Source organism: Manis javanica, chromosome 10 (genome assembly GCF_040802235.1).
Source record: "Manis javanica isolate MJ-LG chromosome 10, MJ_LKY, whole genome shotgun sequence".
Taxonomy (NCBI): Eukaryota; Metazoa; Chordata; class Mammalia; order Pholidota; family Manidae; genus Manis; species Manis javanica.
The window spans coordinates 69,379,026-69,403,418 of NC_133165.1; the positions used below are offsets into that span (position 1 = coordinate 69,379,026).

Sequence of the window (24,393 nt, forward strand, 5' to 3'; positions counted from 1 at the left end):
AGGTTACTTATAGGACTCAAGGCATTTGGAAAAGAAATGCTTAGAGTGGAGTGTTTGCTCAAAGGAGCGTTGTCAGAGTTAGAAAGGCAATCTCTAAATCTAGCCCAGAGGGTTTACAAATGGCCCTGTTTACAAATAGCAGGCACTTTGTTAGTTCCCTTTGAATAACTGGCCCTCCAGAGACCTGTGATGGCGTGCCAGTAAGTATGCAGAGAGAGAGAGAGAGAGGGCAAAGAAATGAGATTTTAGCCACAGAGGTCTATAAAATTTTGGGATAATGTGTTAAATTTTTACCAAAGTACTTTCAGCCAATTCATTCAGCAAACATTTATGTGCAGTGCTAGCAGGGAGGTGCAGTGGATTCAAAGATGAATAAAATACAGCAGCTGTTTTTTAAAGCAGCTCATATTCTGGCAGGGAAGATAGAAACATAAATAATTATGAAAGAGTGTGGTTAGGGCTATAATGTGGGTGTATACAAAGCCTTAGAGGAGCATAGAGGAGAGAGCAGTTCTGAGAGGCTTTTCAGAGAAGGTATAAATGGAGTGGGGGTCTGGAAGGATGGCTAGGAATTTCTTTTTCTGGACAAGGCAAGTGGGGAGGGAAGGGAAAGTTTTCAAGTCACGGTAACAGCAAATGCAAAGTTGTGAAGGCATGCAGGAGGGAAAAATGAGCAAGGCTTGTTACACCAGACCAGCCAGGGCACAGGTCATGTGTTAGGGATGAACTATTTCTTCAGTCTGCAATGTAAATGGTCATTTGTTAAACCAGGACATTTGGGCTCCATTCTGTAGGCATTAGTGATCTATCCAGGGTTTTTAAGCAGGATCAGATAATGGTGTTTCAGAAAGATGATGGGGATGAGGCTGGACAGTGCGGAGAATGAACTAGCTAGAAAACCATTTGGCGCTCACATTCCAGTGCAGGAATTCAGTTTACTAGGTGGCACTGAACTAGAGGTCAGTGGGAGAGGACAAGAGGTCACCTATTTGACAAACATCATCAAGAAGGCATTGACAGTATCTGGTGACTGGATGAGGATGCGGAGAGGAGAGGATCCCTAAGGTCACTCTTGGATTTTTAGACTGGAAAGCTGAATGGGTAGTTTTTCTAATAATGATTGAGAATATTGGAGGAGGATCAGGTTTGGAGGGTAGAGGGAAGGAAAAAGGGAAAAAAGAGGAGGATTTGGGTTGAAGTGTCTTGTCTTTGAGGTCCCCATGGGTGGAATTTCCAGATGGAGAAAGCCTTGGCAGTTGGAAATAGGGTTGGGAGTTCAGAAGTGAAGCTGAAGCTCCCACTATGGATGTGAGTGCTTTCTTCTTTGACTCCTGTGACTACAGGCAAGAGGAGGCTAAGTCAAAGGACAGAAACTTGCGATTCTCTAACCTGGGGTTGTTTTCACAGGCTCTTTTTTTAGGTGGGTTTATATCATTCATTTGTTTTTTTTTTAATTGTTATTACTATTTTACAAGTAGGTAATACATATGTATGATTCGGAATTTAAAGCATACAAGAGGGTCTACTGTGAAGAGTGACTTTCTATCCCTCTTCTCTCCCTTGTCCCTAGGGACACCCATAGCTACCAGTGTCCATTGCATCCTTCCAGAAATATGCTACACAGACACAGTTCTCTGTAAAGATCCCTTTACTCCTTATGGATGGAAGTCCTAAATCCCTGCCCGGCTACATAATTTGAACAGCTGGAACCCTATGCTGGGAGGTCAGTTTCATGCCCAAGCACTTCCCCAGGCCTTGTCATTGTAATTGAATCCCATTTCCACAATTGAAAACCCACAAGAGGGCAGATTCCCCAGTTTGTGAAGTTCAGCCTGGCTCCTGTATTTGGTGCTTGTACTCTGCTTCCAAATGACTACTTACAGCAGCTGGTCTGTTGGGTGCAGGCAGTGCTGATGAAGCAGAGGTGAGCCCTGAAGGTGTGGGTGTAAATGAGAGGGAAGGCAGCAAAAAGACAGTGTCTGGAAAAAGAATTTCTTTTTCGTTTCCAGTCTGGGGAGTATGTATTTTGATATCACAACTTGAGACACATAGTGGGTTTTAAACATGTTTTTGGCTTGTTTTAGCATTTCACATCTTAAAGAGTCTGGGTTCTCTAAACTTGGCCGGATAGTGGGACTTGAGTTTGAAAAGTGGTGGCAGATTGGATTGGTTTCCAGGGGAAAGTTTTCTGGACTGGAGACCAGCAGAGAGATTCTTGGAGAATCAGCGACACCTGGTTTTCTTGGTGGGAGGAGTTGCTTTTCACGTGTTTCTCCCTGATTGATGGGGTGCTGGCTCTGCTCAGAGTGGAGAGAGGTTGCGTATTCTCCCTTTGAGCACACCCAAGGCAGCGATTCCTCCAGTCATTGTTGCATGACTATATGCTTTGATCAGCTGGGATGATCGCAAGCAACTTTATTCAATATTAATCAAGTATTGAAGTGTGCAAATGATTTCCTCTAAAAAATCAATTGGGTCCAATTCAAGGTATTCCAATAATAGCAAGCCTTTCACTCAGTGGAAAGAGAGGAAAAGATGCCGAGTTCCAGGTTGCATGGATGTGGGGGCATCACCTGGCATGTGATGTAGCAGAATAGAGATCTGAGAAGCCCCATGATCCCGCTGGTCTCCTTGCCTCTCTGGGAAGTCTGCCCTTGTCTGTGTCATATCGCACCCTCTGGCCACCTCATTTCCTTTTAGAACAGGGTTTCTCAACCTTGGCACTATTGGTATTTGGGGCCAGATAATTCACTGTTGTGGGAGGCTGTCCTGTGTATCATAGGGTGTTTAGTATCACTGCCCTCTATCCACTAGATGTCAAGAGATCCTTCTGCTCCTGCCAGATGTGGCAATCAAAGATGTCTCCAGATATTTCCAAATGTTCCCTGGGCTCTGTTCTAGAAAAAAAATCTGACAGGTCATGTGCTAGCATTGCTGCTTCACCTGCCAGGTATTGCACTCCTTTCTCTTAGAAGCAGTCTGCAGACTTTGTTTCCTTTCTAAAACACAAATCTGAGTGCAGCATTCCCTGGTTTAACTTCTGTTAGTTCCCTGTGACAGGGAAAAAAGTCTGAGCTCATCAAATCATGTTTTCTGCTTCTTTGTCTGCTGCTCTGAAACCTTATGCTCCAGCCACCCTGGACTTCTCACCATCCAGCGAGCCTGCTGGCTCATGGCTCCATCCCTTTGCACAGGAGGCTCATTCTGCCTGGAATGCCTGTGGTGAAATCCCTTTAATTCTCTAGGATTAAAGCTCTGTTGCAACCATCTCTGTAAGGACTTTTCCAGGCAGAGCTAGATATTCCTGGAGCACTTTGCCTCACTTGTATCTTAGCACTTACAGCGCTGCTTGGTCGTTCTTTGTTTGTGTGTAGGTTTCCTTCACGAAGACAGCAGTTAACTCAAAGTCAGTTTGGCAAAGGCAATACAGGAGCAAGGGGACCCAGACTGAGATTGGAGCCTGGCAGCTAAAGCGAAAACTGAGTTCAAAGTGGGCTGAAGCCATGAACAACGGCCACCAGGAGGTGCCAGGTTCGAGGTATACTCAGAACCCCAGACTGAATCTGAGATTGTGGAGAAAGGGAGCCCAGGGCAAGTCTATGCTGTGAGTTTTCTTGAAGACCCTGTGTGTGCTGGGCAGTAGTGGGGCCTATTTCTGAAGGGTTGTGGCCCTGTGTTCATGAGTGCCTTCCAATATTTCAGGGACTGATCTGGACTCCTGTCCATGTACAAAGCATTTTTACACATTCAGTGTCTTCAGGCAAATCGTAAAAGTTCAGTGGTGGAATTCAGACAGCAGTTGAAGCTGTAAGAATAGGCACTTGGACCAGATTAGCCTTCTCTTCAAATCACACCAGTAAGGGGCAACATATTTTGCTTGTCTGTTTTGTTTTGGGATAAAGATCATTTCAGAATAAAGAAGTGGTTATTCATTTTGAAGCTGAAGAAGAGGAGCAAAAGGAAAGTGAAGGTTTTCCCCACCTCCCCTTTATTCAAATGAGAGGGACAGAGGGAGAGAGGGAAGGAGGGATAGAACAAGAGAACCACTTGCACTAGATAGGGTGCTAAGAAAAGGTTTATTTTCTCCCCTTCAGGTTATTAACTCTGAATATTGTCCCACCTAAGAGGCAGGAAAGCTCATCTCCCTAGCTTTAAAAATAATGTCACTCTGTGACATGTGCTAAAGTATATTGGAACTATTTAAAATAGCACATTGGCAGCTTCTGCCAAGCGACTGTCATGTGAGCGGATGTGTTGTCCATGTGAGAAGTGGGTGGTACTCCTTCCCAGGGAGGAACGTTGATCAGAGAGGTGGGAACGTCTCTGGATTTGTCTCTAGAAGCTTCTGGCTAGAGTGGGGATGGTGGTGATTCAGTTTAGGGATGTCTTGGACATACCGGGAAGAGAAGTGACGTGGAGAAAGGGATCGTTCCCTCCTCTGGTCGCATTTGGTCTGATCTGGCCTCTGACACCAGGCTTCTGGTTTTTGGAAGGTGCTTTGGATTTTCAGATGTCTTATATATCCCATTCTCCCTAGTTCTGCTTCAGTTCATTTGGCTTTTCTTGCCTGAACACTTCCTTTTGGGACACCTGTGGTCTCTTTCTCCGTGATTTCTACAGACTCCCTGAACGTGTTTTGTGCAGGGTGGGTATTGAACACTTGCTGACTGAATTTGCATGTGCGTGTACTTGCTTATGATTTGCAATCATATCTGTGGTCCCCATGGTCAGTGGTATCTTAGAAATGCAGAGCTCTTTAAGGAGCATAGTTTAATAAAGCTATATTCTCCTGGGGCCAAATTTCCTGCTTTCCTCCAAAAGCTGTATGGATTGACTGAGGTCTTGGAAATGAGGGAAGATAGCACAAGAAGACCCTGTTTTCTAAGGTATGACTCTCTCTCTCTATATATAGGATAATTAGTCTTGTTCTCCTCAATATAGGCTAAATCCACCCTGATCTTATTTCTAGATGGAGACTAGAGGTGGCCAGATGCCTCATGGTTCTGTGCTGGGTGCCCTTTGAAGCCAAAAACATTGCCCAGAGCAGTGTTAAAATACACATCCATAGTGTGACTCCCCTACCTCTTGTCCATTGCTCAGGAACAAGTAACCAGGAGTTTTAAATATTGATGTACATTCTCTGGCATCAATTCTTTGAGGTCAAGCCAGTGCAAGATCTGTCTCTCCAGAGGAGCTATTGCCAATATAATAAAGCAATTTTGTACCAGAAATCCCTTGAAAAAAGGTTTTAGTGAAAACACTTAAAAATATTCATTCTATTTTATATTTCAGAGTATGTTGGCTGAACATACTGGTAACAAAAATATACTTAGCACAACATAGAAAAGCTTATTCAATCAGGGAATTCCAGACTCAGGGCTGTATTGGGATGACATGATTTAGTACGTCCGGATGGGAGTATGTCTTGCTCTGATCTTTTCTGGTATGCCACTTCCAAATCGAAGAGCAGGCTTCACCATTAGGAAATAATTCAGGACACCATTGACTAATAGTGCAACATTTATTGCCATAATACAATTAAATGCCTTTGCATTAAAGAAAATCTTTCTCATCGTCATCGAACATTTTAGGGGCAATTAATGTTATTTTTAAATATAACTGATTTAAAGTTTTAAAAAGGCTTTGCAGTGAGGTGATTTTTCTTATAATTCTGCTGTTTCAATTTTACAAGAAAAATAAAAGTGAATTATTTTTGACAATATTTTTTCATGTTTCTAAGTAAATGACATTATGCTTAGCCCTTGCTTTTAGAATAGAACCCTCTCTGAAACTGGCAGAAGATGTCATTTATTTCTTTTTCTTGTGGCTCAGACATTAATCCTCATTTGTTAAGTAATAATACCAGTAGGGAAAGACACAGGCTTTCAAATTTATAAGAAAGGTGGGCTACCCTTCTCTTCATTGAATAGATGCCTCTCACTAGGTCTGTAATGAGAAGAAAAATCAGATCTTTCCATTCCCAACTTCGCTACTATCTGGGAGATGCTAGGTTAAGTCCTGACTGTTGTGTTATTAGCATCAAGCTTTGCTGAAGTCAAGTCTGGGCCAGGTCTTATGGCAGAGCTGGGAAGCTAAGCCAGAGCTTTACAGAGTTTAACTTTCCCTCCTCTGAGTTCTGTTTGGCTTAAATGTACTCCTTCCCACAGGACACTGGAAGTCAGTGCCAGGCTTCCTGCCCAGCCAATTGGCTTTCTCCACAGCACTATAATCATCTTTGCATTTCAGGATTGCAGAGCAGCATTACTACCAGCAGTTCTCAGAAAATGGCACATTCTCAGAAGTCGATCCTGGCTGGCTTCCTCTGTGTTTTAGCCCAGAGTTCACACCCCAGCACAGCAGCCATCTCCTCCCTAGGAGAACTTTGGTTAGGGTTACACTCAGGGCCAGGTAAGGTATTAGAGACCGTGAGACCCGAAAATATATATATTGTTGTCCCTTCCACCCTCTAACAGAGATAATTTCAACAAGACCAATAACAGCAGAAACAACAGTATTTTTTACTATTAGTAGGAAACACATGCATAACAATCACCATGTGCCAGGCACTGTTTCCAGTGTTGTATGTAGAAGAACTCATTTAATACAACAACCCTCTGAGTTACTATTATTATTTAGAGTTTATAGATGAGGAAACTGAGGCACAGAAATGTTAAGTAACTTGCTCAAAGTCACAGAGCTGGTCAGTGGGGGAGTCAGGATTTGAACTCAGGGAGCAGTGCAGCATTTGTGGGATTAACTGCTATTCCATTAAACAGCAACACTAAACAGAAAAACTCAAAACCTAGTTGTGTGCTGAAGTTGAATAGTTTCTTCCTTGGTTTTCTAATCACAAACTGTGTGAAAGATTGTCCAGAGTGACACTTTCTTACCTTACTTTGGTGGCCCTGCTTTGTCAGAACCTACGGACCATATGGGCCAGTTGGCTGGCCTGGTGCTGTGCTAACCTGTCTTGTCTTTCTGATCCAACTGCCAGGCTTTCTTAGAAGCCCGCCCTCTCCTTTGATGTTCACAGGGCTACTGTTAGCTTGACCTATTTATCAGGAGGACACATCTCCTACTTCACTCGGAGAGAGTAGAGAGAAGGGGAAGGCTCCTCACCACGCATAGTGATGCAGATAGGAAGGAGGACGCTGAGTCTTGCCCTTAGACAGAAGGACAGATGGACCACATGCCTGAAATCCAGGCCCCACCCTCAGCTGTTGGTGGGACTGTCAGCAGGCCACTTAATCTCCCCACGTGCCAGGTAATGAAACAATGCTTTGATCTTTGCCAGAAGAATGCTTTATATAAATACCAAATAGTCTGTCTTTCTTGGTACCTCTTAAATTCATGGGGAGGCTGATCCGCTGCGTAAATTCCAGCATGTCCTTTGTTATGAGGCCGTCTTCCCAGCTCTGGACTCCCAAGTTTTCAATCATTATAGTGGGTCTAGTTTTGTGAAGTGCCTGAAAGCAAAAATACCCCCTAAGACTTTTTACAGAGCCTTTCCTCTCAAGAACTCCAGGCACTCTAACAATAGACATTGCATACAAAGAAAGGGGCCCTATACATTATTTAAAACCTGTGCATTTTGAGAACAAATTTGTACCTAAGTGCCTGCTGCTGGAGCCCTGGTTTTGTTGTTTTAGGCTGTTTACCGTAATGACTTGGGGTAAAGTTTTCAGATATATGTGTATATATATTTGTATATCTTTTAGTAGATTAAAGCAGGATTCCTTTTTTTCCATCCCCACCTCAGGTTTGATTTCCTTGTGTGGTGCCCGTAATCTAAAATTAGCACCAGCATCTGAATCATAATTCATGTTCACCTGGTGCTGTGTAGTCAGGGAGGACCTCGTTTAGGTACCTGCTGGTGTGGAGACTGACCTGGGAGAAAATGTTTCAGGAAAATTCGCATTTTTTTTTTGAAAATTTGCATTTTTAAATAGCAAGTTCAGAAGAATAAATTCAAAATGATGGAATTTTAGGCAATGAGAGGTGACCCCTGGTCGTAGCGCTTCACAGCTAGGTAGAGAATTGCATCTGTTGACAGGTACGGAAGCCACCACAAGAGAGAAGGAAAAAGGGATCCGACATTTCCCACCATGTTCTGTCCAGCTGGCATCATTCCACTTAGCTCAGGGAGGTAGGCAGGGCTGTTGCCATTTTACAGATGGCAGTCCCCAAATTCAAAGAAGCCAGAATCCCTATGGCCACACAACTGGAAAGCAGCAAAACCAAGATCTAGTCCAAAGCCCTTTTGCGACACTTGAAATTAAGCAAACTTTACTTGGGAGTCAAAGGGACTTACCCCTATGTGGAGTGACAAAACCCCATTACCACTGGTCTGTTCAGTTGAGCTCAAAAAGCAGTTTTTGAGCATTTGTTGAGTATCAGGCTTTGTAAGCACCAGGAACCCAGAATTGAACATGGCATGACCTCTGTCTTGGAGAAGCTTACTGCTTCTTGTTTAAGTGATGAAATTGCTTCCAAATGGGCAAAACTTTTTGAAGTAAATAGACCTCAGTGTAGTTGTAATTCAATAGAATCTGACTGATACTGCATCCCTTGTGGGAAGCTCATATTCTCAGTACATTATCTTACTATAGTGTTCAAGAACTCCATGAGTTAGGGGTCCTTTTACTCTCCATTTTATAGATGAGAAAACAATGTATCTACACTGTCCATCATGGTAGAGATGCAGCTATTTACATTTATTAATTAAAATGAAATTGAAGTATATGTTTAGCTTCTCAGTAGTGCTGGCCACATTCCAGGTGTCCAATAGCCCCCTGTGCCAAGGGGTGACCCCACTGGATGATCAGCTGTAGAATGTCCATCATTGCGGGAGGCTGGATTGCATAGCACTGCTCCAGGTGATTCGCCTACACGGGGAAGTGGAAAATGGACTTAGGTCTGATTGCAGAGTGTACACTGTTGTCCTTATCTTATAGTACCTCCTTAATATTGAGTGAAATTTTGAGGGGCATGGAAAGAATTAGAAATCTCTTATTTCTTCAAGAAATAAGAACTATCTAGATGATGGGGAACTAGAGACAGATCAGTAGTTTCCCTGCAGCCCTTTTGTGTTGCTTCTGAAAAATGGAAACTGTGTCTCTCACTGGATCAGGAAAGTTAGTGGTTGCTGGATGCCCTTTTATGGAGCCATAAGATGACTTTGCTAAGAGTTATTCTAGTATATGCGACCTCAGTTCCTAACATAGCGTTGGTACATAACAGGCACACAGGAATTGCGTCTTGAGCTAAAGTTCAAAAAAGACAAGTGTAATATCTTCTGCCAGTCTCTAAAGAGTTGTAGTGGAGAAGAGTGACACTGGTGGCCTGCCTTATGATTCCTAGGGGGGCAAAAGTAAGAAAGATTTCCTCCAGGGCAAGATCCAAGTGCTCGGCTTCATAAAAAGTGGGCCATATACGTTGTCTATACTCTGATAAGGATATAAAAGGGAGTGATCATAAGAGCAGCCTAAAATCTTATGTGGGCCAGGCTTTAGTGTGCTATTTTAAGTCTAAGCTAAAGAAACTCCATATATGGTTCCAAAGCAAGCACTGAAAAAAATAGCCTCCATACCAAATTAATTCCTGTTATCCTCCCTTTACTGCAGTGGAAACAAACTAAGTCACCCGCCCCCACCCACCTTTCAGTGTGTCCCGGTGTGTTATCCCAGCTTACTTGCACTTGCCCACCAAATGTTGTGTGAAAGCTGAAAAAAATACCCTATTTTGGCTCCCAGCTCATCTCCTGCTTCTTTTCATCAATGCAAACTCTCCACCCCTCCCACTCATCTTCCTTTTCTTCTCTTCATGATTTAGCTAACGTGTTGGCTCCTGTGTCATTTGGAACAAAGAAAACCTGTAGAAAAATGGTTGAAAAGACAGATGCACTGATTTGGGATGGGAAGCAAATGTTGGATGCTCACTCACGGCTTCTTAAAGGCTTTGATTTATAGCAAAAATTAAGAAGAGTTGTTCAACACATAGATCTCAAGGAGTCAGCTTTGAAAACTTATAAGACAAGAAAAATGCCATACTCATTTTGAATTTGAACTTAACGACCAGGATCCTTATTTCCCCGCAGCAAAATGATCACAACTTTCTTAGAATGATTTAAGAATTCCCTGGAGGCATTTTGCCCAGGCCCCTTTGTAGGCCCATTTCGGCAGGCTTTAGAATCCTCCTAAAAGGGCTTATCAGGGAAGATTCCAATTTAGAGTCGCAAAAGGTTAGTGTCTGATATCAGCTCTGGCTTTTCTTCTTCCCTTTTTTTTTTTCAAAAGGAGACATGATGTTTTACAGCATTAACAGTTTTGAAAGGTCCTATATTTCCAGTGAACAGAGCACTTTTGTGAAAAGGCCTCTGAAAAGCAGCATTATTCAGGCGAAAATGCATCAAAGCAATGTGAGTTAAAAAGAGAAAAGTTTGCCAATGTAGAGATTGGAGGGCAGCATGTGCTGACAGGTGCAATTATAACCAAATAATTGAATCTTATAAGAGAGATCTGGTGAGATAAGGCAGTAGTTGTAGACTAGCACTGGAAACATATTCAAAATTAGATCCTCGGGGTCCAGCGTTGGATAACACAACCAAGGTAGGGAGCACGAACTACTTTACATGCAGGACATAATAGCTATTGAACTTTGTAAAACAGGGAGAAATAGTGTGATTTCAGTCTGACAGAGCTTAATTGACAGAAAGGTTGGAGGGAAGGCTCAGCCTTTTCTCACACTCCCAGGGGTCTGGAACCTCTTTCCGCCCCTAAGAGTCATATTCAACTGGCTTCTAAGCCCTTAGGTCTCAACGAAGCTACAGAGTATGTCAACTTTTCAAAGTTAATTAGTTGCTTTTATTAGGAACAGTAAAACTCTGTCTTTGCTGTCTGACTGAAGGTCTTCCAGACACTTCCGTTTCCTTTGTCCACATGATGTGTCTTAGCCAGAGACACTGAGGTAAAGAACCCAGTTGGGTGGTTATTTCTGAGACTGTTCCACCCAAGACATGAAAAATGATGTAACCCTGTTTCTGGTCTTGAAAATATAGGTGCTTATGGAGAATACAAGTAATGACTCTGTAGCGTCTTACTATGCTGATAGACAGTGACTGCCATGGGGGCATGAGGACTAAATAATATGGATGAATGTTGAAACCACAATGTTGTTCATGTGACACCTTCATAAAATTACATATCAATGATACTTAAACAAAAGAAAAGTATTATTCTGAAGTAAGTTTTAAAGAAAAAGCAACATTTAGGTGCTTAAAGTCGTGGCTCAATGAGAAGTAGGGTTACTGTACATACTGCGTCTACACTTAGGGATCTGAGCAGGTGCTCCTTCTCAGGGTCTCTGTGTGGGGATGGGGCTGAGAAGGGGGCGCCAGCTAGTGAGACGTAGTGTGATTATGGCACTTATAACTGGGGAAAGGGCATCCCCAACATTCCATTAACAATTCTGTTAGACAGCTTGCTTCAGGCTTTCATTCTTTTTTAGAGAAACTTTATTGCTCTTTAAAAATGGATAACATTGTGCTTTAAAGTTTGAAGAGGTATATGTAAGTACAGGCTTCAGTCTTTTAGAACTGAGTAAATTCCCTCATTGGTTGATCAAAAATACAAAATAGGCTTTGGTATTCACACATTTAATATTTGAGATTTTTGATTAAATAAGGAGGTACCCTGGAAGTCCATGACCTAATAATTGTGATTCAGGGAGGTATCACTTTGAACAAGGTACCCTTAGAGCTTGGGGCTCAGAGCTAGTCACTTACCTAGTCCCTGAGCCTAAGCAACCATCAGTTCTCTAACCATGATCTCGTATAAATTTTTTCTGAAAAATTAAATACAACAATGGTACAAGGGGTCCACAAACACCTTAGAATATATACCCTACTGGGAATTTCAAGGATTTATTTCATTTCAAAAGATCCTCAGTCTTTCTTCAAAAATGATTTATTCTAGTATTCCCTATTTAAGGGAAAAATAAAGATGACAGAAACTTGTAATTGAAACACCTTAATTTGAAAAATTATTAATTTCTAAAATGTTGGTACAAGATACATTGTTACTAAAATTAAGGGTTTTAGTCAGTATAAGAAATCTAAACTAATATAATGCTTAAGTCCAGTTATTCATACTTAAACAAAAAGTAAATAAAATACTAAAGGTTTAAGACAAAATACCACATTTGAAGCAGTTCTGAAGAAATGTCCATGATGCAGAGTCCTGCTAAGAGAATAGCCTTATAGCAGTCCGACTCACTTGTGCACTGTCCTACGGCAATAGAAGAGGGCGTAGGACGAATTTAAACAGCACCCAACAAACACTTTATTGTATTTGCTTCATACGTTTTTTTTTTTAGAACGGCGTCTAGAATCCTTTTTCTGCTTGAAAATAGGTGAATTCAAGAAACACAAATCTGTGAAAGGGTTCCCTTGTCTCAGTTTCAAGGTGAGTGTGGGCTCCTTATAGTTCACACTGGCTGCATACCTACACTTAGGCAGAGACACTGGGCTGTCTTTATTCTTTCTTGGAGAAAGAGAAAGTTTTCTGCTCCTTAACACAGGATACAGGGGACATTTGTGATATCCTTCACACTAAGATGAGGTGACTGGTGAGTTTCAGGTAATGTGCTGAGAACCCTCTGTCTCTTTTTCATCCCTATGTTTTGGTGCTCTTTTAGATTGGGGCCTGGTGACTGGGCTTCTCTCTGATTCTCTGGTGATATCTTGACTGTACTTGCAAGTGGGCAAGTACAGATCACCAGAATTATCTCCCTAACCACTTGATTCACAGCTGCTCTCTTCAGATTCATTGTTGTTGTCCTCCGTTTTAGAATCGTTGTTCATTTTTTGTCAGAAAGGGGTGAGATGAACACCCTCTTCCAAATTAAAATTGTAAGCATCACTGGAAGTGACAGATTTAGCCAACTTTTTTTTGGAAACACTTTTCTTATTTTCACTTTTGCTGCCTTTATACTTTGATAGATTTCAACTTTGTCCTTTTGCTAGCTTTTCTTTTCTCTTTTTGCATTCTTCCTTGGGCATATCTATGCTTGCTTTTTTTGTATTAAGGTAAGATTGATGTACACTCTTATAAAGGTTTCACGTGAAAAAACAATGTGGTTACTACAGTTACCCATATTATCAAGTCTCCACCATACCCCAATGCAGTCACTGTCCATGAGTGCAGCAAGATGCCACAGATCCACTATGCCCTTTCTCTGTGCTACACTGATCTCCCCATGATCCCCCACACCATGTGTACTAAACATACTAACCCTCAATTCCCTTCTCCCTCCATCCCCACCCACCCTCCCACACCCCTCCCCTTTGGTAACCACTAGTTCATTCTTGGAGTCTCTGAGTCTGTTGCTATTTTGTTCCTTCAGTTTTGTTTCATTGTTATACTCCACAAATGAGGGAAATCATTTGGCATTTGTCTTTCTCCACCTGGCTTATTTCACTGAGCATAATGTCCTCCAGCTCCATCCATGTTGTTGCAAATGGTAGAATTTGTTTCTTTCTTATGGCGGAATAGTATTCCATTGTGTATATGTACCACATCTTCTTTATCCATTCATCTACTGACGGGCACTTAGGTTGCTTCCATATCTTGGCTATTGTAAAAAGTGCTGCGATAAACATAGGGGTGCATATGTCTTTTTGAATCTGAGAAGTTGTAGTCTTTGGGTAAATTGCAAGGAGTGGGATTCCTGGGTCAAATGGTATTTCTATTTTTAGTTTTTTGAGGAACCTCCATGCTGCTTTCCACAATGATTGAACTAGCTTACATTCACACCAGCAGTGCAGGAGGGTTCTCCTTTCTCTGCATCCTCGCCAGCATTTGTTGTTCTTGGTCTTTTTGATGCTGGCCATCCTTACTGGTGTGAGGTGGTATCTCATTGTCGTTTTAATTTGCATTTGCCTGATGATTAGGGATGAGTAGCATCTTTTCATGTGTCTGTTGGCCATCTGAATTTCTTCTTTGGAAAACTGTCTCTTCATATCCTCTGCCCATTTTTTAATCAGGTTATTTGCTTTTTGGGTGTTGAGGCATGTAAGTTCTTTGTATATTTTGTATGTCAACCATTTATTGAATATGTCATTTACAAACATATTCTCCCATACTGTAGGATGCCTTTCTGTTTTGTTGATGGTGTCCTTTGCTGTACAGAAACTTTTTAGTTTGATGTAGTCCCATGAGTTCATTTTTGCTTTTGTTTCCCTTTCTTGAGGAGATGGATTCAGGAAGAAGTTGCTCATGCTTATATTCAGGAGATTTTTGCCTATGTTGTCTTCTAAGAGTTTTATGGTTTCATGACTTATATTCAAGTCTTTGATCCATTTCGAGTTTACTTATGTGTATGGGGTTAGACAATAATCCAGTTTCATTCTCTTGCATGTAGCTGTCCAGTTTTGCCAACACCAGCTGTTGAAGAGGCTGTCATTTCCCCATTGTATGTCCATGGCTCCTTTATCATATATTAATTGACTGTATATGGTTGGGTTTATATCAGGGCCCTCTAGTCTGTTCCATTGGTCTATGGGTCTGTTCTTGTGCCAGTACCAAACTGTCTTGGTTACTGTGGCTTTGTAGTAGAGCTTGAAGTTGGGGAGCATAATTCCCCCTGCTTTATTCTTCCTTCTCAGGATTGCTTTGGCTATTCGAGGTCTTTTGTGGTTCCATATGAATTTTAGGATGATTTTGTCTAGTTCGTTGAAGAATGCTGTTGGTATTTTGATAGGAATTGCATTGAATCTATAGATTGCTCCGAGCTAGTCACTTACCTAGTCCCTACTTGGGGTCCAGCTTTGGATAACACAACCAAGGTAGGGAGCACGAACTACTTTACATGCAGGACATAATAGCTATTGAACTTTGTAAAACAGGGAGAAATAGTGTGATTTCAGTCTGACAGAGCTTAATTGACACAAAGGTTGGAGGGAGGCTTAATTCTTCCTACCCATGAGCACGGGATGTGTTTCCATTTATTGGTATCTTCTTCATTTTCTCTCATGAGTGTCTTGTAGTTTTCAGAGTATAGGTCTTTCATTTCCTTGGTTAGGTTTACTCCTAGGTATTTTATTCTTTGTGATGCAATTGTGAATGGAATTGTTTTCCTGATTTCTCTCTCTGCTAGTTCATTGTTAGTGTATAGGAATGCCACAGATTTCTGTGTATTAATTTTGTATCCTTCAACTTTGCTGAATTCAGATATTAGATCTAGTAGTTTTGGAGTGGATTCTTTAGGGTTTTTTTATGTACAATATCATGTCATATGCAAATAGTGACAGTTTAACTTCTTCTTTACCAATCTGGATTCCTTGTATTTCTTCATGTTGTCTGATTGCCATGGCTAGGACCTCCAGTACTATGTTGAATGGAAGTGGGAAAAGTGGGCATCCTTGTCTTGTTCCCGATCTTAAAGGAAAAGCTTTCAGCTTCTCACTGTTAAGAATGATGTTGGCTGTGGGTTTGTCATATATGGCCTTTATTATGTTGAGGTACTTGCCCTCTGTACCCATTTTGTTGAGAGTTTTTATCATGAATGGATGTTGAATTTTGTCAAATACATTTTAAGCATCTATGAAGATGATCATGTGGTTTTTGTTCTTCTTTTTGTTGATGTGGTGGATGACGTTGATGGATTTTCGAATGTTGTACCATCCTTGCATCCCTGGAATAAATCCCACTTGATCATGATGGATGATCTTTTTGACATATTTTTGAATTCGATTTGCTTATATTTTGTTGAGTATTTTTGCATCTATGTTCAACAGGGATATTGGTCGGTAATTTTTTTTTTGTGGTGTCTTTGCCTGGTTTTTGGTATTAGAGTGATGCTGGCCTCATAGAATGAGTTTGGAAGTATTCCCTCTTCTTCTACTCTTTGGAAAACTTTAAGGAGGATGGGTATTAGGTCCTCACTAAATGTTTGATAAAATTCAACAGTGAAGCCATCTTGTCCAGCGGTTTTGTTCTTATGTAGGTTTTTGATTACCAGTTCAATTTTGTTGCTGGTAATAGGTCTGTTCAGATTTTCTGTTTCTTCCTTGGTCAGCCTTGGAAGGTTGTATTTTTCTAGAAAGTTGTCCATTTCTTCTAGGTTATCCAGTTTGTTAGTATATAATTTTTCATAGTGTTCTCTAATGATTCTTTGTATTTCTGTGGTGTCCGTAGTGATTTTTCCTTTCTCATTTCAGATTCTGTTTATGTGTGTAGACTCTCTTTTTTTCTTAATAAGTCTGGCTAGGGGTTTATCTATTTGTTTATTTTCTCAAAGAACCAGCTCTTGCTTTCATTGATTCTTTCTATTTATTCTTCTCGATTTTATTTATTTCTGCTCTAATTTTTATTATGTCCCCCCTTCTGTTCATTTTGGTTCTTATTTGTTCTTCCTTTCCTAGTTTCATTAATTGTGAGTTTAGACTGCTTATATGGGATTGTTCTTCTTTCCTGAGGTAGACCTGTATTGAAATATACTTTCCTCTTAGCACGGCATTGGCTGTATCCCACAGATTTTGTGGTGTTGAATTATTGTTGTCGTTTGTCTCCATATATTGCTTAATCTCTGTTTTTATTTGGTCATTGATCCATTGGTTATTTAGGAGCATGTTGTGAAGCCTCCATGTGTTTGTGGGACTTTTCATTTTCTTTGCATAATTTATTTCTTGTTTCATGCCTTTCTGGTCTGAGAATGTGGGAGGTACAATTTCAATCTTTTTGAATTTACTGAGGCTCTTTTTGTGACCTAGTATATGATCTATTCTTGAAAATGTTCCATGTGCAGTTGAGAAGAATGTGTATTCTGCTCTGTTTGAGTGTAGAGTTCTGTAGATGTCTGTTAGGTCCACCTCTTCTAATGTGTTGTTCAGTGCCTCTGTGTCCTTACTTATTTTCTGTCTGATTGATCTGTCCTTCAGAGTGAGTGGAGTATTGAAGTCTCCTAGAATGAATGCATTGCATTCTATTTCCCCTTTTAATTCAGATAGTATTTGTTTCACATATGTATGTGCTCCTGTGTTGGGAGCATAGATATTTATAATGGTTGTATCTTCTTGTTGGATTGACTCCTTTATCATTATGTAATGTCCTTCTTTGTCTCTTGTGACTGTTTTTGTTTTGAAGTCTATTTTGTCTGATACAAGTATTGTAACTGCTGCTTTTTTCTATTAGTTGCATGAAATATCATTTTCCATCCCTTCACTTTTAGTCTGTGTATTTCTTTGGGTTTAAAGTGAATCTCTTGTAGGCAGCATATAGATGGGTCTTTTTTTCAATCCATTCAGTGACTCTATGTCTTTTGATTGTTGCATTGATCCCATTTACATTTAGGGTGATTATCGATAGGTATGTACTTATTGCCATCGCAGACTTTAGATTTGTGGTTACCAAAGGTTCAAGGTTAACTTCCTTACTATCTAAGAGTCTAACTTAACTCACTTAGTATGCCATTACAAACAAAATCTAAAGGTTCTTTTCTTTTTCTCCTCCTTTTTCTTCCTCCTCCATTCTTTATATATTAGGTATCATATTCTGTACTGTTTGTTTATCCCTTGATTGACTTTGGGGATAGTTAATTTAATTTTGCATTTGCTTAGTAATTAGCTGTTCTACTTTCTTTAGTGTGGTTTTTATTTCCTCTGGTGACAGCTATTAAACCTTAGGAACACTTGCATCTATAGAAGTCCCTCCAAAATACACTGTAGAGATGGTTTGTGGGAGGTAAATTCTCTCAGCTTTTGCTTATCTGGAAATTGTTTAATCCCTCCTTCAAATTTAAATGATAATCTTGCCAGATAAAGTAATCTTGGTTCCAGGCCCTTCTGCTTCATTGCATTAAATACATCATGCCAGTCCCTTCTGGCCTGTAAGGTTTCTGCTGAGAAGTCTGATGTTAGCCTGGTGGGCTTTCCTTTGTATCTGATCTTATTTCTCTCTCTGCCTGCTTTTAATAGTCTGTCCTTATCCTTGATCTTTGCCATTTTAATTACTATATGTCTTGGTGTGGTCCTCCTTGGGTCCCTTGTGTTGGGAGATCTGTGGATCTCCATGGCCTGAGAGACTATCTCTTTCCCTTGATTGTGGAAGTTTTCAGCAACTACCTCCTCAAAGACACTTTCTATCCCTTTCTCTCTCATATCTTCTTCTGGAATCCCTGTAATGTGAATGTTGTTCCGTTTGTATTGGTCACACAGTTCTCTCAATCTTCTTTCATTCTTAGATATCCTTTTTTCTCTCTGTGTCTCAGCTTCTTTGTATTCCTAATCTCTAGTTTCTATTTCATTTATCATCTCCTCCTCCACCATATCCAATCTGCTTTTAATACCCTCCATTGTGCTCTTCAACGATTGTATCTCTGACCAGAATTCATTCCTGAGTTGTTGAATATCTTTCCATACCTCCATTAGCATGTTAATAATTTTTATTTTGAACTTCCATTCAGGAAGAGTCATGAGGTCTATGTCATTTAAATCTTTCTTGGGAGTTGTATTAATAATTTTACTCTGAACCATGTTCCTTTGGCATTTCATATTTGTATATGGTGCCCTCTAGTGTCCAGAAGCTCTACTCTCTGGAGCTGCTCAGCCCCTGAAGCAATGTCAAGGGTCGCAGGGGAGCAGTATTGGTGCCGGGGGTAGGAAAGAGCTGTTTCTTGCTTCCAGGCTGGTATGCCTGCCTCCACTGCCTGAGCCAGTGAGCCGAGCACACAGGTATAAGCTTTTGTCCCAGAGCAGCCGGATATGGATCCCTGCTTTCCACAAGCAGCTGGATCTCCCCAGGAACTCCGCCTGTCCCAGCTTTCCAACCCCGTAATCATGAGAGTATGATGAAAGCACCATGAAATGTAGGTTTGCGCTCCCAGCTCACATCTCCAGAGCTAGGTATTCAGCAGTCCTACACCTCCACTCCCTCCCTGCTCAGTTTCTCTTCCTCCCACCGGTGAGCTGGGGTGGGGGAAGGGCTTGGGTCCCACTGTGCCACTGCTTTGGTATGTTACCCTGTTCCATGAGGTCTGCTCTTTTCTCCAGGTGTATGCAGTCTGGTGCCATCCTCTTTCCTGTTGCTCTCTCAGGGTTAGTTGTATTAATTGTATTTTCATTTTATATGCAGTTTTAGGAGGAAGCCTATGTCTCACCTCTCATGCCACCATCTTTTTCTATGCTTACTTTTAATTTGCTCAGATTTATCATCTGAAATATCTTCTTTGGTTTTAGTAGATTTTCCTGGATGAATCAGCTTTGATGATAAGTTAATTTGATTCTTGTTCCATTGAGAAACATTTTGTTCTACATTTTCAGGTATGTGCATGTTTACTAGTGGGTCTATAAATCTAGTTCTTTCCAATTCAAAAGACTGCTTTGAGAAATGACTGATTTCAAGATCATCTAAGTTATTGAATTGACATAAATCATTAAAATGTTTCTTTAAACTGCGATGGAGAGGTACAGTTCTAGGTAATAAGACATTATCAGTAGACTTATCTTCATCTTAATCCAAATCAAATCCTAGTACATCTTGAGAAATAGTAGGTATTTGTTCTTTTATTTGGAAAGATTCTTGTTGTCTTAGAGGGTGAACTTCCTGAACAGGAACTTGTGGCAAATCCTTCACAAATAAATCCCTGGAGTTGTTAATACTGGAGTCCATTCTGGAGGGACATACTTCCTGGTTCTGACTATTCAAGGGACCAGTGGTACAAAAGGCTAAACTATTCCTTCTGTATCTGTTTTGCTGCCTGCTTTCAGAACCAAGTTATACAAGCACAAGCCACAATCATCTAGAGGCTTGAAGACTTGTTCACTGGCCACACACAGCTGTGCTAGAGCACTGAGGAAAGACGTGCTGAGCAATTCACTAATCACAGCTATCAGTCACCCATTTCAATAATAATCAATCTAAACTATTCATGGCTTTGACATTTTTTCCCTGAGAAATTGAGTCTTTGGCAAGAAAATACCTGAGCAGATTGTTCTGTTGGTTGTGAAGTAAGTTTTCCTTTCAGTACATAGAGATGACATGTGAGGTATTAACATTCTTTCCTCAGCTGTAGGACGATGTCTTGGGCTTCTCTCACTTTGGACTTTTCATTTTCCAGAGCTAAACCCAGCATTCTGTTGTTGTCTTGGTAGTTCTTTAGCAGTGTAGAAGTGTTGGTGATTATCTGGCATGGAGCAGCTATAAAAGACTTTTGTTTGCTAATCTCTGCCAAGTTTTTATTCCTTTTCTCTTTCATTCGTTTCTTTATGTCTTCAAGACTGTCTGGAAAGGACCTTTTAAAGCACCTTTCCTTGGCCATCTTTTGCCTTGGGCCCCACTTCTGCCATGGCTGTACCCTGCTCCTTACATCCCATGGCTCCGCTAGGGTCCCGCCATGCGCCCCGTGCTCGGGACCCCGAGGCCTGAGGTACCGTCTCTGCTCACCCGCCGACAACCGCAGCCACATTCGAAATTCTCACCAGGCTTTCATTCTTAATGAAACAGTACACCTTATGCTGCTTGCTGTATTGCCTGATTTTCCTTCTTTCAATTTCATGATTTCTTTTATCCTCTTCTATGTATAGTTGGATTACCTTGACATTGTAATGTTGTTAAAGGGTCTTAAGTTGGTTGTGAGTGACAGGTTTCTAATAATGACACCTTAACTTGAAATCCAGGAGATAGCTCCTTTTCTGCCAGGGAGAATTGACTCATTAATGTCTGGGATCACTAGTATTTTCCTTTTTAGCTGCTCACTTTTCACTTTCCCTTCCCCCTATAAGCTTTTGGACTCCATCAGTAGGTAGATAGATAGAAGACAATCTTCTGCAGCAGCTTCTTCAAATATTTCATAAACTCAAGAGTAAATCCAGTCTTACATCAAGAATTCACCACCACTGTAGCCATAACTGTCTCATTCTCACATGATGAAGCATTTAGCACAGTGCCTGGCCTATAGTAAGCATTCAATAGGTGTTGGCTATATAGTAATTATTATTTTAGTTTCTAGTATTTCCCTGGAGCTGGATGTCTAGTCTCATTTTGGAATTACTGTTGTCATATTTTCTGCCTGGAATAGTAGGGGTGTTTCAGTGTTTATATCATAGGCTCTAATGTGGGATTCAGATTTCTCCAGCGTTGGTCATTTGATCCTAAGTCCCACATCACTGCTGACTGCATGGCCTTTTGAAAAACTGATCACAGGAGTGAGGGTCCCACTCCCAGCATTTAACTGAATCAAATGCATATGGAGGAGTAATCTGCTACCTAGTGAACTTTCTTTTACTACCTTTCATTATCCCCCAGTGTTACGGTGTCATTTTAGTGGAATTTATCTTGGGCAGCTCAAAATTCCATCATCACATTCAGCTTTAGTTTGGTGTATGGGGTGCTCAAGGCCTGTTGGGGGGAGGTCCTAGCATCATCCATTAGGACAGCAGGTCTTGCTCCACCCCGGTTGTGTCTTTTTTATCACCCTGAGAGCTTTTTTAAAACTACAGATGCTCAGGTCTATCCCAGAGAGTCTGATTGAATTGGTTTCAAGTAGGGCTCAGTCAGTGGTATTTTTAAAAAGCCTCCTCAAGTAATTTGGAGGATTGAGGACCATTGAGTGGCAGGAAAAGACTTAGGACCTACTGACTTCATTTTTACTTGTGCTAACCTGACTTGTTCCACTCTCTCTCCACAACGTAAGCATGTCCCCTGCCTCACCCCTTCGTGTGTCCTCTGCTTCTGCAAGCTCAAACAACAGAGCAGAAAGAACAGAGCTTTAGGTCAGAGAAATGTGATTTCAAATCTTGTCTGCGTCTTGTAAACGGCATGACCTTGGAAAGATGCTTACATTTACCAAATTCAGTTTCCCATTTACCTAATGGAAATAATAGGACTTTCATGTAGATGAAGATCAAGTTACTCATGTGATATGGAAACACTGAGTGCCGTACCAAGCTTGTAATAGGGCCTCAGGATATCTAGCAGTCTTTCTTTTTCACCCCCTTCTGTCTTCAGTTTCTTCATAGGTAAAATAAGGGGCTTGGAAAACATTTAAATTACCTCTATGCCCTAAAATCCAAGGAGTCAGATTCTCTGCCTTAAACGATGTGATTGGAGAGTGTCACATATTCTTTTCTACAGATTCAGTTTATGTGCAAGAAGAAAGCTATTGGCACACAGTTGACAGGGAATGAATTTGGAGTTTCTTTCAGTATTGTGTCCACATGTTGTCATTTGGTGGCCCTTTCAACCCGGCACATCTATGAACTGGCTGGCCACGGTTGGGGATGTGGTTTGAGTTGTGGAAACAAGATTTTCTGATTGAGTAATGCCATCCATTTAATGTGGGCATTAATCTTGTGCCCTTGACCACCACTCATTTGCTTCAACCGCACAACCATCCAACTTACTTTATACTCATAATAATGGTGGTAGCACCTGGCATTTATGTTATAGCACCTATTTGAAGTGATACACTTCAGAGCTGCCCAGGTGAAATCAGGAGACGTCTTTCAACTACTACCTGGCTAGTTAGTTTTTGTCAAGAAAATCAAATATTGCTGCCTCTTGATCCATTCCCAGAGAATTACAGGAGATTTCATCCCAATATAGCTTGGTATCAGGGACCCGTTCGTGATTCATGACAATGACTCAGGAAGGCGTCTGCCTTGCTTCTTTGGGGCACATATCTGCTTTTGCCTGGGCATCTGGTTCTGAATGGAAGCTCAGGCAAATGGGAGAGGGTCTAAGCTTCTATTATTTCCTACTTTAGGCTAACAAAAGTTGAGGACTGGGAGAGTCTTCCAATGTGCAGACTGAAGGGAGTTGCTTGTGTTACAGGCAGATAAATTGTCTATGGGAAGGGGCATTTTGATGATGACACTATGATCCTCTGCTGTTTGCTGGTGCCTGCAAAGTGTAACATGGGATGCAGTGCAATTTTAGGGTTATGAGCAAGAGTTTAGAAATCATGACAGACTGGATTTAAATTTTGGCTTTATCACTACTTATAGCAAGAGTCAGCAAACTGTTTCTGTAAAGGGCCAGTTGGCAAATATTGTAGGCTTGCAGGCCGTATGGTGTTAGTCACAACTACTCAGTTCTGCTGTTTTGGTCAAAAGGAGCCATAGACAATACATAAATGAATTGGCATGGCTCTGTTCCAATAAAACTTTATTTACAGAAACAGGCAGTGGGCCAGATGTCACTTGCGGTTGTAGTTCACCCACCCCTGATCTATAAGATCTTGCACTAATAAGTTACTTTAATTATCTAAGTTTCTCTTGAAGATTAAAAGAGATAATGTATTTAATAGAACACCATATTCTTGGCATGTGGTAAAGCACTTGAAAATAGTAGTTGCTATTATTTATTAAAAATACTGTATATCATATAATTAAAATGCCACTGATTTTAAGGTGCATCTGGATTTTAGAGATTAAAATGTGATAAAAAGCCTTAGAATTGATGAAATTTAGTAATATCAATTAATTATAGTAATGAGGTTATATGTAGGATTTTAAGTCTTACTCTACCAGTGGTAGTTTAAAGCTTCTTGCATAACATTTCTTTGTGATGTTTGTGTTGTCAGAGACACATGTCATGAACTCTTGGGACACGTTCCACTACTTGCGGATCCTAAGTTTGCTCAGTTTTCACAAGAAATAGGCCTGGCATCTCTGGGAGCATCAGATGAAGATGTTCAGAAACTAGCCACAGTGAGTTCATTTTCAACTTTTTGTCCATTTCCAACATTGATGTCCATTTATAAGGTACAGAAGGCTTTAGAGATACTATGAATTATAAGGCAAACATTCTGGAGAGGGCATGGTGACTTTACCTTTTCCCATGTTGTGTTCCTTAAGCACAATGTGTTCTTTGCTTATTAACCATCAAAATATTTGTATTTTATCCTTCCTATTCAGGGATTGGCTAGATGGCAATATTTTAGGCTTGCAGGTCATAAGATCTCTGTCACAACCACTTAACTCAGCCACTATGGTGCAAAAGCAGCCAAAGATGATATGTAAATTAATGAATGTGGCTGTGTTCCAATAAAACTTTACTTATAAAATCTGGCTGGGGGCCAAATTTGGCCTGCGTGCTGAAATTTGCTGACTCTTATTCTAGGTCAACGTTTATTTCCTGGAGACACTAGTAATAGTGAGAGCTATACATTTATGGAAAGGAGGGGTGGTGCTTGGGGCTACCTATAGTTAATTGAAATGGGTGTGAGAACACACAGCTGGAGTAGCAATAATACAGTCTAAACAAGGATTCTAAGTGCAAGAGCAGAAAAAGAGTTAATGGGTAATATGGTCTCAGCACAGGTCTTCTCAAAACAAGCAATGTGAGAGGTGAGGTGTAATGTTGGCGGCTACTGTTAAGACACTGAAGAGCCAGATTA

At 40.8% G+C, this 24,393-nt stretch overlaps 1 protein-coding gene and 1 pseudogene across 1 annotated transcript in view; one reads left to right on the forward strand and one right to left on the reverse strand.

The window, feature by feature from the left end:
- TPH2 (tryptophan hydroxylase 2) overlaps positions 1-24,393 on the forward strand; it is a 116,941-nt gene that overhangs the window by 50,012 nt on the left and 42,536 nt on the right. The window contains exon 8 of the mRNA XM_036999606.2: positions 23,578-23,704. Coding sequence (XP_036855501.1) covers positions 23,578-23,704 — 127 coding nt within the window. The remainder of the gene's footprint in view (positions 1-23,577; positions 23,705-24,393) is intronic.
- Positions 12,339-20,313, reverse strand: LOC108400666 (shugoshin 1-like; annotated as a pseudogene).